Source organism: Leptosomus discolor, chromosome 11, assembly GCF_034619465.1.
Source record: "Leptosomus discolor isolate bLepDis1 chromosome 11, bLepDis1.hap2, whole genome shotgun sequence".
NCBI lineage: Eukaryota > Metazoa > Chordata > Aves > Leptosomiformes > Leptosomidae > Leptosomus > Leptosomus discolor.
The window spans coordinates 18,930,732-18,943,986 of NC_141401.1; the positions used below are offsets into that span (position 1 = coordinate 18,930,732).

Genomic DNA, 13,255 nt, shown 5'->3' on the forward strand with positions numbered 1-13,255 from the left:
ACCCCATAATTTTTATAAAACATACTATACCTGCAACAGGAATCATCTTAATGCAAACTGGAATTTCCCATTGCTCCTTGTAGTTTATTCCATGATTATTCAGTAAAGTAAATAATGACTCATTACTTAAAACAACTTGAGGACAGTATTTCAAAGCAAGTTTTTCCGCATTTGAATCTGAACTAATATCCTAAACAGAAAAAAAGATGATTTTTTTAAAGTTTTGTTTAAGAAACACACACATAAATTTAAATCAGTAAGAAAACCCCCAAACCCAAACAAACACGGATTAACCACCCCCGACAAAAGCCCAAACACCACCACAGTGCCAGGCTTCAGAGTCAAATGAAAAAGCAAAAAGTCCCCCTGAAGGTTTTTGGCTGAATCTTATGCATGCACCTTGCAGCATGAAAAAACATATCCTCTTAATTTACGTCTTTCAGTTCATTCCTATTAATTTTAATTACTAGGCTGAACAGGAATTTGGATGATTGTGTAACATGGGAGTGCACTGCAGAAGAAAAAAACCCAAAACAAAACAGACTCGCACATGTATTACAGATCTTTTTGAGTTACAGCAACAGCACAATAAAGACATCTAACACTGAAGAAGGGTCAAAACTGCACAGTTGTTGGAATACAGTTTATATATAAAGAATATTAAAACAAATATAAAAACATGATGAACACAAATTCACAATCAAAATGATAAAATTATTAAACATTATGAGTACAGGTTTCCACGAAGAGAGGAGGCTAGGAATGGTCATGAGGTGGGAGGAGAGCATCAAGGACTAAGATGATAACAGAAGCCCAGGAACACTGAGGACCATGTGAGAGAAATAAGAGAAATCTAGCTATGTTTTTTTTCTGGCACCCGAGACACCATCAGAAATATTCTCCGTTCATAGCTAAAATATCTTGAGGCATATATGATTCTCCTGTGTCACCTCTGCTACCTCCTTAAGCAAAAGTGTCTTCGCAGTCACAGTGCCTCTGTTGAAAGGCTGGGTTTTGATATGTGAACAAACTCCTCCAGTTAGTAGATAACAAATTACCTGGAATAAACAGTCACAAAACCAGAGTTCCACAGAACAACAAACTCATTGGTTTTCTCTGTGGAAGAACACAAATAGAAATATCAGAGACTTAATGGTTAGGTGGAATGGAATCTAAAAATTGTTCAACTCAGGAATGGAGTTTATGCTCTTTAGCAAAAGAAATTCCCCGGGTAAGCTAACCCAATCGACTTTTCAGAAAGCTAGACAGTCTAAAGCATTTCTCCCTAACCTCCGGACTTCCTTCTTAAATTAGAAACCTTTACACCGACATGTATTCATATGTAGGCATACACACTCATACATAGAGAGGCCAGCTTAGAAATTGCAAAACAAAGTTTAAAAGGAACAACACTGTAACAAACAATTCTATCTAGATTTCACAGACAGTGTGTTCCAATTTAAGGACCTCTAATGTTTCATTGAAGGAACAGAAGAAGCCCCATCAAGAGGCACTAGTTCCAAAAGGTAATAACCCAACTTTTGAACAGGGCAGTGCAATTGCTGTAAATGAAATACTAAACAAAGAATGATACAGTATATGTTCCCATGCTACAAGATGTGTAAGATTAGGAAAAAAAATAAAGAAGAAACTTAATGGTGCCACATAGAAAGGACCGAATTGCTCCTCTCTACAAAATATGCCTTAAAAATGACAATAAAAAAGTTACTTACATTGTGCATAATAGAAGCCTTTTTTTCTGGAGTTATAATAGACGTAACAGTTTTATAGTCTGTGGGCAGCTGAACTGGCATGGCAGTGAAATCTGTTTTACCACGTCTTGCCACACCCTTGAAGAAATCAAGAAGTATCAGAAAACAGCTTTATCTAAAATAATACTGACCCAACATTCCATTTATATGAAAAATATTAAGAATTTATGCAGGTGGATTATAAAGTTAGCATTATGTTAAAAAAATGTACTATTAATTGTAATCTTTTTATTGCATACACACGTGAAGGGTGTTAACAGCCTTAATACCACAACAATTTCGTTAATGTTTTCATTAAAAATTTTAATTATAAATTATAACCCCTAACCCAACCACTGAATATCTGTAAAAAAAAACCTGAATCCTTGCATAACACAATCTAGTTGTAATTCTACTTATTTGAAAATAACACCTAAACAATACATACACATAAGATATTACCATTACAAGAAGGTTTTTTTCCAGCCTAAAGGTCAACTGTGTATGAAACTTTCCTCCCATGATACTCATGATCTCCTGGAGCGTGTAAAACTCAGGATACTTTTGCACATGTCCAATACAAGCACGCAGTAATTCCTAACATAACAAAAAAAATAGTTTATGCATTTGTATCTTTCATAAGAATTTAATACAGTTTTTTCTGCAACTGCAAGATGCATTTGCATATACTTTCCATAGAGAATACAGATATATTTAGCAGATTACAGCTAACAGACTTGTTCAACTTCTCCAGTTAGGGACAGTATTTAAAAACCAGTACAATTCTGTAAGAATCTCACAATCACTGGTATCAAAACTGAAACACGTTCTAATTTCTCCTCAATCTTGCATATGCAAGACCAATCATAAAAAAGAAGTTTAGTACAGTTTGAACTGTACTAACCCAGGTCATTATTTTCTTTTTAGTTTATTTATCTTGGCTTTTAGAGGGACTGGTATTTTTTTGTGTTACTACCCAATTTGCACTAGGCCTAGGTAAAAGTCACAAATGTAAAGACACAGGAAGATTCCATATGTGTTGAAACTTGCTTTCATGTCAACTCTAGATCCTAAGATAGTATTTTCCAATATCCGAATTATGTAATGATGACACTTAAGTTTGATTTAGTAACTAGAATGAGTTATTTCTGCAAGTGTTGTTTAAAACTACGTATGTGTCTCTGCTTCATTTTTACCTCAAGATATCAACTTAACTACAAATAAGACTTCAAGTTGGGAGACACTTTTTGTGACTAGATGACAAGATAACTTGGAAAAATTGACAGAAGTGTAAGATACAAAATTACAAAGCCAATCCCAATTTTTAGAAAAAGAGCAAGATTTTTGTTCTCATGTGTGCCCAAACCATGTGGTAACAGGAGAACAAATTAATCTTGTGCATGAAAAAGCACGTAATAAAAAGTGTTATGGTGAAATAGAAGCAATCTTTCTGAATTCAACTAAACACTCTACTCTCCAATAAACACATTTATTTTTCTCTTTTATTTGGTAAAAGAAAGAGATGTGGCACTTCCTAGAAAAGACTGAAATTTTAACAAAAAGTATACAAGTAGGTCATTTCAATTAAGGCAAGACCCTATGAGAAAAACAAGCAAGAGCAAATCAACCCACTGAGGGGAAAGTTTAATGGACCTGTATTCTAGAATTCTTTTCCCAAAACGTGCTCTTAAACCAAGAATGACATACAAAGTTGCACTCATGTTTGATTTCAGAATCAAAGTGGATACTTAACACCGTATGAGCTTGCCGATGATTACGATTAAAGCCTGAGTAACCCCTGATTAAAGCCACTTTGTAATACACTACTGTGGAGGAAAGCTTAACATTCTGCCCAGTAGTGTATATTTAGGAGCAGCTTCTTAATGCAAATGCACACTTAAAATGCAATTTCTCCTTCCTCAAATATAAGATGTCCCTTACTCAACTGATGACCAAATCTTTGTATGGTATTGTACTTAGTGACCTCACTTACATTGTATCTTATTGGCTACAATAAACTGTGGAGCCAAGCCATGCTGCACAGCATAAGGGAAAGGGCAACTTCTCATGTCTCATCCCAACACAGAATCAGCAAAAGTTCAGGGAACATCAGATCCCATGAGCAGTGTCTACGCATCTCAATCACCATTCCAATGTGACTACTGAAGAAGAGCAGGAATTAAACACAACATTAGCAATTACCTCAGTATAACGTAGTGCATCTTCAGAGATGGCATCATAATCTTGGGCACAGCTTTTTGCAGCATTTTGGGCAAATTTCATAAATTCTGCAATTTCTTTGTTTACTACTTCTTTCATTTGCTGGGGGGGAAAGAAAAAAAATCTGGTTCTTAAGACAGAATGGAATCCTGTAGACTAGGTATGTAACCAGCACAATTTCCAGAGACGTAGTACAGGTGATGGTATGAGGGAAGGCAAAGATTTCACTTGCTGCTCAATTCGGCAAGTCTTTGAATATGCTCAGTACTTACTCACGTAAGTAAAAAAAAAACCCAAAAGAAACCAAAAAAACCCCAACCTTTTGCAAGGCCCACTTCCTTAAAAAATTTTCCCAAAACAACAAAACACCACCCCCCAACAAACAGCAAACTACTTCTGATTGTACACTGGTGGTTTATAAAAAAGAAGGGTTAAAAGACATTGTTGGAGCAAGTTTACGTGACACAGCCACAAAGATATCTGAGCTCTGACTTCATAAGCAACTTCACTATAAGTAACAGCAATGCAGTAGGTAACAATTTGCCTGGGAATGACATTCCCATTGTTACAGCACAGAATCACAGGGGTTGGAAGGGACCTCGAAAGATCATCTCGTCCAACCCCCCTGCCAGAGCAGGACCACCCAGAGCAGGTCACACAGGAACGCGTCCAGGTGGGTTTTGAATGTCTCCAGAGAAGGAGACTCCACCACCTCTCTGGGCAGCCTGTTCCAGGGCTCAGCCACCCTCACAGGGAAAAAGTTTTGCCTTATGTTAATGTGGAACCTCCTGTGCTCCAGCTTGCACCCGCTGCCCCTTGTCCTGTCACTGGCCATCACCGAGAAGAGCCCCGCTCCATCCTCCTGACACTCGCCCTTTACGTATTTATAAACATCGATGAGGTCACCCCTCAGTCTCCTCCAAGCTCAAGAGACCCAGCTCCCTCAGCCTTCCATCATAAGGGAGATGTTCCACCCCCTTCATCACCTTTGTGGCTCTGCTCTGGACTCTTTCAAGCAGTTCCCTGTCCTCCTTGAACTGAGGGGCCCAGAACTGGACACACTATTCCAGATGGGGTCTCACCAGGGCAGAGTAGAGAGGGAGGAGAACATCTCTTGACCTACTGACCACAGCCCTTCCAATACACCCCAGGATGCCATTGGCCTCCTTGGCCACGAGGGCACATTGCCGGCTCATGGTCATCTGCTGTCCACCAGGACCCCCAGGTCCCGTTCCCCTACGCTGCTCTCTAACAGCGCAGTCCCCAACCTGTACTGGTCCATGGGGTTGTTCTTTCCCAGATGCAAGACTCTACACTTGCCCTTGTTGTGTTTCATTAAATTTCTCCCTGCCCAGCTCTCCAGCCTGTCCAGGTCTCTCTGGATGGCAGCGCAGCCTGCTGGGGTGTCAGCCACTCCTCCCAGTTTTGTGCCATCAGTAAACTTGTTAACAGTGCACTCTATTACCTCGTCCAGGTCATTGATGAAGATATTGAATAGTGCTGGTCCCAGTACCGACCCCTGAGGGACTCCAACTAGACTCTGTCCCATTGACCACAACTCTCTGACTTCTTTCCTTCAACCAGTTCACAGTCCACCTCACTACCCGATCATCCAGACCACACCTCCTCAGTTTAGCTGCGAGGATGCTGCGGGAGACTGTGTCAAATGCTTTACTGAATTCAAGATAAACCACAGGCACTGCACTACTATCATCTATCCACCTGGTTATGCCTTCATCAAAGGCTGTCAGGTTGGTCAAACATGACTTCCCCTTGGTAAGGCCATGTCGACTGCTCCTAATGACCCTCTTATCCTTGATACGCCTAGAGACAGCGCCGAGGATAAGTTGTTCCATCACCTTTCCGGGGGTGGAGGTGAGGCTGACAGGTCTGTAGTTACTTGGGTCCTCCTCCTTGCCCTTTTTCAAGGCCGGAGTGACATTTGCTTTCCTCCAGTCCTCAGGCACCGCTCCTGCTCTCCACGACTTACCAAAGATGATGGAGAGTGGTCTAGCAATGACTTCCCTCAGCACCCGCAGGTGCATCCCATCAGGACCCATGGATCTGTGTGTGTCCAGCTTGCTTAACTGATCCCTGACCCAGTCCTCACCAACCAAGGCAAACTCCTCCTTTGTCCCGACTGTCTCCTCAGGACAGTCTCCAGCAGCATAGACAGAGACAAAGGCGGCATTCAGTAACTCCGCCGAAGTAGCATTATAAGAAAGCATGGGAAACCAAATGCAATGGCTCAAACATTTGCTGATCAATTACATTATACAGGATTCAACTAAAATGATGCTTCCAACAAACATGAGACAGTCTTTCGCTATTTCAACAACATTGCTGAGGTTAAGCAGCAGTTGTGAAGCATAGAAGGTCAATGCCCAGGTCCCGTCACACACTAATGAAGAAAGTTCCTTTTACGGGGTGCTGCCAAAGATCACATCAAAACGTATCCATCTCTGAACACTATGCAAGACTGCTACATGCCATTACAAAATGCTAAAGTCACAGTAAGGTCAACTCTTAACTTCCTTCTCATTAAAAAATGGGGTTTTTTTTGGGGGGGTGGGGGGCTGTTTGATCAGCTATCAAAGACCTACACTTACCATCAGTTGTTTATAGACTACTACTAAAAAATGACCTTAAAAGTCCACAAAAAACCCCACCCACTTTCAATGAAATAACCAAACAGACTTTCAATCTATATTAAAAACATTTTCCCGAATGCTTTAAACCTTTATGATCACTCACAATACTGTTAAAAGGAAATCATGATAAATACAATTTAAAAACATTTTTGCTCTATTTTCCTTAACTATTTGTATCAAAAAAGTTGCATGACTCCCTCTGTGATGTTCATATGTAGATATATACACACTTACTAGATACGTGAATAATTCTCTCTGACTTGCTGCATTAACTTGAAAATGGTTTATTTTTTTAGAGTACTTAGTCATCAGATATAAGTATGTTTTCTGCTCCTTCTCAGTCAAACAAGAGGTAAATGGATAGGGGAGTCTAGGTTCTGGAAAAGGATGATCGTCAGTTGTGCTTTTAGCCTCCACCTCAACTGGATCTGCAGCCTGCACGCAGCAAGTCTGTCTGTTTACTGAAGAGTTTGCCAATGCCTCCACGTTTTTCTTCGCCTCTCTGAAAGAAAAGTGATAAATGAAAGAACTCACACTTTTCACATAAATATTAATATTTATCAGAATTAATACAGTCATGCAAACCTAAACTTCAAATCCAGCAAAATGCACGGTGAGATACTGTACTATTCCAATTCCTAGTCTATGTGACAGTAATTTTCTTATTCTGAAGCTTCACCTGGACAATCGGATTAACCCTTAGTACCAACAGCACGTTTGCCACTGGTTTCACAAAGAAAAAGAAAGGTTCTTTTTTTAAAAAAAACAACAAAATGGTGTATATATTAGTTTGTATACTCAATATTGAAGTGAGAAGCTAAATATGAAACTGATTCTTTGTTCTGGAAACACCCATTATTAATGAAAAGACAGACAGTCTCAACATTTCATCATTCACTGATGTCTGGTGTTCCGAAGCAGTTTGCCCTCAGAAAGGTCTAACTTATGAGTCAAAGTTATGATAGTAAAGGAGAAAGACTTAACTAGAAAGAGCCTTTCTTTCGCTGTAAAAATAGAAAATTAGAACTACTTAATTGTAACAATCGAAATTCCGGAGTTCAGTGAAGAAATTCCTAAAAACCAAGCACACAATTCAAGAGTCTAATTTTCTACTCTAAACAATGCTTGTCAAAAACGGTACTGGGCTAAGGCAGGGGGATAGCTGCCCTAACAACAACAAAGAAGTAACATTTTAAAGCTGGTTCTTAAAACAACTCCAGTATAGGAAGGCCATCTTAGCCCTGCTGTATTTAAAATAACTGTTCTTAAGACAGAAAATATTTAAAGTTAACAAAATGAACATTAACTGCTGATCTTGGAAAAGGTATATTTTTAAGAGATGATTTCAGCAGTAGAAAACATCTCAAGTGTTATTCAAACCCAGCAGTATCACGTCCACAGTTCTTAATAATACTTCACAGCTGTCTCTCTGAATATGAGAATGTGTCCATCCTCATGGCACAAACTGGCAAATCTAATTAAGCTGCAGCAGCGACAAGATGCTGACTCAGATATGCCAACGTAGGAACATCAAGAAATTCTAGCCACTTAAATTGGCTATATTCAGCACTGAACGAAATGGCAGCACATCAAGATCATTTCAGTATGCAATGCTGTCACAGTCTTCATCAGAGTGCAAACCAAAATAATCTGACAGAGCTTTTCTGTCCATATTTACAGCATTATACTTCATTTGAGCCGATGGCTTAAATTTTTCCCCTTCATTTTATCAGCAACCTGCCTTCACAGCTTCTATGCTGAGAGAACACACACTTTAGTAAATATCCATCAGAAACCCCAATATAAAAATTGACAAATTTCCTCCAGCTTTTACTTTCATATTTGCCCTAACAGGTTCCATTTCTCTTCCTCTTGACTACGGCCACATAAACCAGTTTCATCAATTCCTGAGTTTTTCTGGTTGCAATCTTCTTTTGACTATAAACCCACTTCCACCATATAAAACTAAACACAATCCCCCTCTTGAGTGTGGTCATGTCTACCTCAGAAACCCTTTTTCTCCCTCATCTAAAGGAAGAGCCCTACAGTAATACCCAGAGTACCCAGTAGCAAGCTGTGAGGGCCGTACTCATCTCTGCCAGTTCAAATAAAGTTGCTCCAACAGAGATGAAGCAGAAAAGCCTTCTCTAGCTAAAGATATGGGCTATAGAGAGTCATGTGATGTAGACAGGTATTCTCCTCAAATGAGTGTTCTCAGCATCACTTCATAAAAATGCAGTAATTAGCCTTCAGAATTAATTACTTCTCCACATGCTGAACTCCCCACTCAGAGCACAGTAGCTACCTTGGTCTCCCATCCACGTTCGTTGTGGGGTGAATGTTCATCCACTATGAGACAATCACCACAAAACACCCTCCCCAAAATAACCCAAACCCCATCCAAAAACCCTGAAAATACCACCCCACCACCCAAAAGACACCAAAGACCAGAGGTCCCACCTAAACTCTTCCACCTTTCTGAGGTTTCACAACAGATAAAAGCGCAGACCAACTGCTGGACCAAGGAGTCAGTAACAAATCCTTGCATGAAAGATAAGAGGCAGCTTTCCCCCAAAACAGTAACAGTATGCATCAACAGGATGATGACAAACAGCACAAAATTATAACGTAACAGAATATACCTGTTCGATAAACGCCATAGTTCAGAGAGGCTCGGAGCCAATGAATATTTTTCATAAATTTCATGTGAGAAAAATACTTCACTCCCATTTTTTGGTGAAATATCCCTAATAAAAAAAAAAACACACACAACAAAAAACAAAACAGAAACAAAACCCAAGAACATTGCAATACAAAAAAAACACAACAAAGGTTACATCTGCCCCTGAGAAAGAAAGAACAGAATTACTTATTTAAATTAAAAAAAAAAAAAAAAAAAAAAAGCTAGCTACACAGTGTTTCCCCATTCCCACCTTATGGAAGTTACACATATACTGCCTAATTCCCTACTGGTTTTCACAGTCAAAGAAGAACAATGTCATTAATACAGGATACAAATTCTAGCTACAGTGAGAGAAATTCTGATGGAGTTACACGCTTTCAGATGTTCATTAATCAAAGCCAAACACGGGGTTGAACTTGAATATTCTGAGAAAAATACACCACTCTTAGTTTTAGTTTTTTCAAAAATGAGGTATTTTGTCTTTTACACAGACCTTATCTTCTAAACTGCCCTTTTTCTTTTTTAATATAGCTCTTTTAGCGTACACGGTTTATACAATGCCAAACTTCCCAAACTATTTTGAAAGGTACAAAGAAAGATTTATTTCTCTATTCCTTACGAATAAACTGCTTGAAAACCGACTCACCCCTCTAGACTTAAAAAGCCGAATCAGTTCTGTACAGGTCTTTTCGTACTAAAAACAAGAACAACGCCACCCAAATCCACATCGTGGATGTGCGTTACTTAGCTGTTCCTCACTTCTCAACATACACAAACCCCCAGCCCAACTCTTCCCACGGAAAGCACACCACTTCACCCCTCCTGCCACTAAGCGAACAACAAACAACGGCGCCGCCCTGCCCTCCCTCAGCGACGGGGCGGAGCCAGGCGGGCGCGGGAACCCGGGCCGTCTCCGCTCCCCCCGGGCGCATGCGGGCTGCCGCCGCGTTTTTCTCTCGGCGGGGCAGAGCGGAGCGAGGGCCGATCTTCCCGCCCCCCGCGCCTCATACGCGCCCTGCTCGGTTAGGGGGAGAGGGGGAAAGGGCTCACCAGGTCAGCAGCTGCCCCTTGGCCGCCATCTTGACGGACCCTGCTGGGGAGCCTATTCGCCAGCTCCTCGTTTCTCTGCCGCGTGAGCCTGCCTGACGGCAGCGGCCAATCAGCGTAGCAGAGTGCCCGGAGCGCGGGATCAGGTGCTCTGGGCCAGCCAATGGCAACACGGGCTCGAGCAGCTGCTGGAGGAGCTGCGGCGGCCATGTTGTGGCAGGCGGAACTGTCGCGGGACGGGGTGAGGGCGGGCAGGGTACGCTGCCGCCCCTCATGCCGGTGCCGGCGGCGTCCCGCTCGCCGGGAGGTGAAGCGTGCCTAAGGCTGCTCTGCGCTGTGGGCTCCGCTCCGACTCCGCGCCGTTCCCTAAGGTGTGGCCCTGGCCAGCTGTGGGGTGCCTCGAGCGGCAGTTCCCGCCCTGGGTGTGCGGGGGTGGCTCGGCTCTGCTGGGCGGCCCGCCCCTGAGGGGGGTTGGGGCCGTGCGTGAGCGGGCTGAGCTGCCCTGTAGAGGTTGCTGCAGGTATCAGCTTCCCTCCTCTCCTGGGCTTCCAGTTTCCCTGGCTCACTTCCCACTTGTTAACACGCGGGCAGAGCCACAAAACGTTTTTTGTTTTTTTGGTTTTTTTTTTTTCTGATGATCAGGCTTCCCAATGTAGTAGAATGTGGAATTCAATATTCTATGTAGGTCTAGGTGATGGAAACTCATTTGCTTGTGGCGTTACTAGAAAGGGTGATCCCTTTCACAGTTCTACAAATGGAGAAATGAAGAGGGAAAAGAGGATTGTGGCATCAAGCAATCAAAGTGTTCACGACACCTAGTCCTGTAACTAAAACTCCAGGTACTATACATGAATACATAAAAGTACAGAAATGATTCAGAATGATGTCCAAACCCACCAGCAAAGGAGTCTCTAGCTTGCTTGCAGATCAGTCTTAAGGACACAGTTTAATTTTAATTCTGGCCTTTTTTGGTTTGTGTATCTCATAGAAGAAGCAGAAAGGTTTCTCTCTCCTTATTGGATCCACCCAGAGCCCAGTCCTGGAGGCTAGCCTTGAAAGCAGTAACCTTACTTCAAAATCCAGGTATGGTAATAGTTACAAAGCCCAAAGGTTAGCAGATTTATCTTAGATTGTGAATGTGGCAGGTTAAATCCTACTTCAGTCTGTATCTCTCTAAAACCTGCAGTGTTTTTTTGGTTTTTTTTTTTTTTTAAATGTTTTTAATCCTATATGGGATCTTTCTAATTCCATACCATAAACATGAACATCAGGAAACACTTTCACTGTTAGGCTGACCAAGCACTGGCACAGGTTGCCCAGGGAGGCTTTGGAGTCACCATCCTTCGAGATTCCCAAAAGCTGTCTGGACATGGTCCTGGGAAACCAGCTCTAGGTGGTCCTGCTTGTGACCTCTGGAGGCCTCTGCCAACCTCAACCATTCTGTGATTCTGTGAAATCGTTGGGGTCAAAAACACCACCTCCTAATCTACAGCTCAGCTTTCCTTATGGGCAGGCATGGGAGTCCTTGGTTTGTCTCTCACTTCAGAAAAATTCCTGCATTTTATATTGAACATATATAGTTGTTCATATAGTTGTTGCCTAACCTGTATCTTTGTGGTTAGGAACTCTCACTGAGTGGAGAGACTGGGCAGGAATCATGTCCTGAGGATGAGAAAATTGTACCTGGATTTCCAATGCCTCAAAGACTGCTTTAGTCATGGAGCTGCTGTAGAACAAATGGCACTACTTAATGCTACAGTTCTAAGAAAGCAATCACTTCGACTTTGTTTTGCAGACTCGATCTGTGGGTGTAGGCTGCTTCCAGATACTGTGCTTCAACAATGAATGCTAATACTTATTTCTGGATCATGGTCAGGCATATAAATACTGAGCTGCTAAAGCTTTGTTAAGATTGATGCATTTCTGGGTAGGCGCAGAAGTAGAATTTTACATGCCTTAAGTCTTAAGACCAAGTGTGCGGCCGACATTCAGGTAACTCCCAAAGTTAGCACAGCAGAGGGGAGTTGCAACTTTGAATTTTGATGCCTAAATTGTATTAAAACCTCAATTTTGATACCCAAATCCTCATTTAGATCTACCCTGAAGCAGTATTTCCAAAGTCACTGGGAATGCCTTGAGTCAGATTTCTTGTATCTTGCACTGGATGCAGTGAACCGTGATTTCAAACAAGAAGATACCTTCTAGGAGAGGGAAGCTAAATTAATCCACATGCATTCTGAGGAGGTTTAAAGCTGTTGTTGGCCAAAAGGGGAGCTTAAAAAGTGCTCAAGGAGTCTTGTTTCGCCACTGCCAAACATGATGTGATGTGCTAAACAGCTCTGATACATGTGCTTGGGAGCACAGCCTAATTTTGTCACTGTGCATTCCTTAAGGAATGAACCTAATAAACCACAATTGAGAAAAACAAACAAGATGCTACTGACAAAAAATTAAGACAGATTTTTCCATTAGAAGCTGAAGTTTTATTACAGGATAACAGTACATAAAGCACATCTAAAATCGATGTGTTCAATGCACTTAATAAAGGTAATGTAATATTAAAGGTACAGTTTCTAAGTACAATATAACAACATTCATATTAGAATGAAAATTGGAGTATTTAAAAGACAACATTAAATCTCTTATTTTTACAGTCATATTTACAAAATGAATCAAAATACTTTTTTCGGGACTGAGTAAAATAACAAACTCGAATATAAGCAGGCTATCGTAAGAGTGAGTTGGAAAGGTCCATGAAAGTGAAAAGTTAAGTGATTGGGTAAAGATCATTAGCAAAGGTTTAGTACAATACCACTTTAGTACTCCTCTTGATGGCTTACATTTTATTGTGGTTAGAAAAGGAATTTATACATACTGTACACATAACAGACAGCATATATTTA

The 13,255-nt window shown here is 41.1% G+C and overlaps 1 protein-coding gene across 1 annotated transcript in view; it reads right to left on the reverse strand.

Annotated features, from left to right (window-relative positions):
• The window catches only part of ICE2 (interactor of little elongation complex ELL subunit 2), a 28,709-nt gene extending 18,316 nt beyond the window's left edge, over positions 1-10,393 (reverse strand). The window contains exons 1-7 of the mRNA XM_086471439.1: positions 10,356-10,393; positions 9,265-9,369; positions 6,857-7,124; positions 3,954-4,073; positions 2,214-2,348; positions 1,734-1,850; positions 31-190 (exon numbers count right to left, since the gene is read on the reverse strand). Of these exons, the coding sequence (XP_086327565.1) occupies positions 31-190; positions 1,734-1,850; positions 2,214-2,348; positions 3,954-4,073; positions 6,857-7,124; positions 9,265-9,369; positions 10,356-10,384 (934 nt within the window). The 5' untranslated portion in view covers positions 10,385-10,393. The remainder of the gene's footprint in view (positions 1-30; positions 191-1,733; positions 1,851-2,213; positions 2,349-3,953; positions 4,074-6,856; positions 7,125-9,264; positions 9,370-10,355) is intronic.
• Between the last annotated feature and the right edge of the window lie 2,862 nt (positions 10,394-13,255).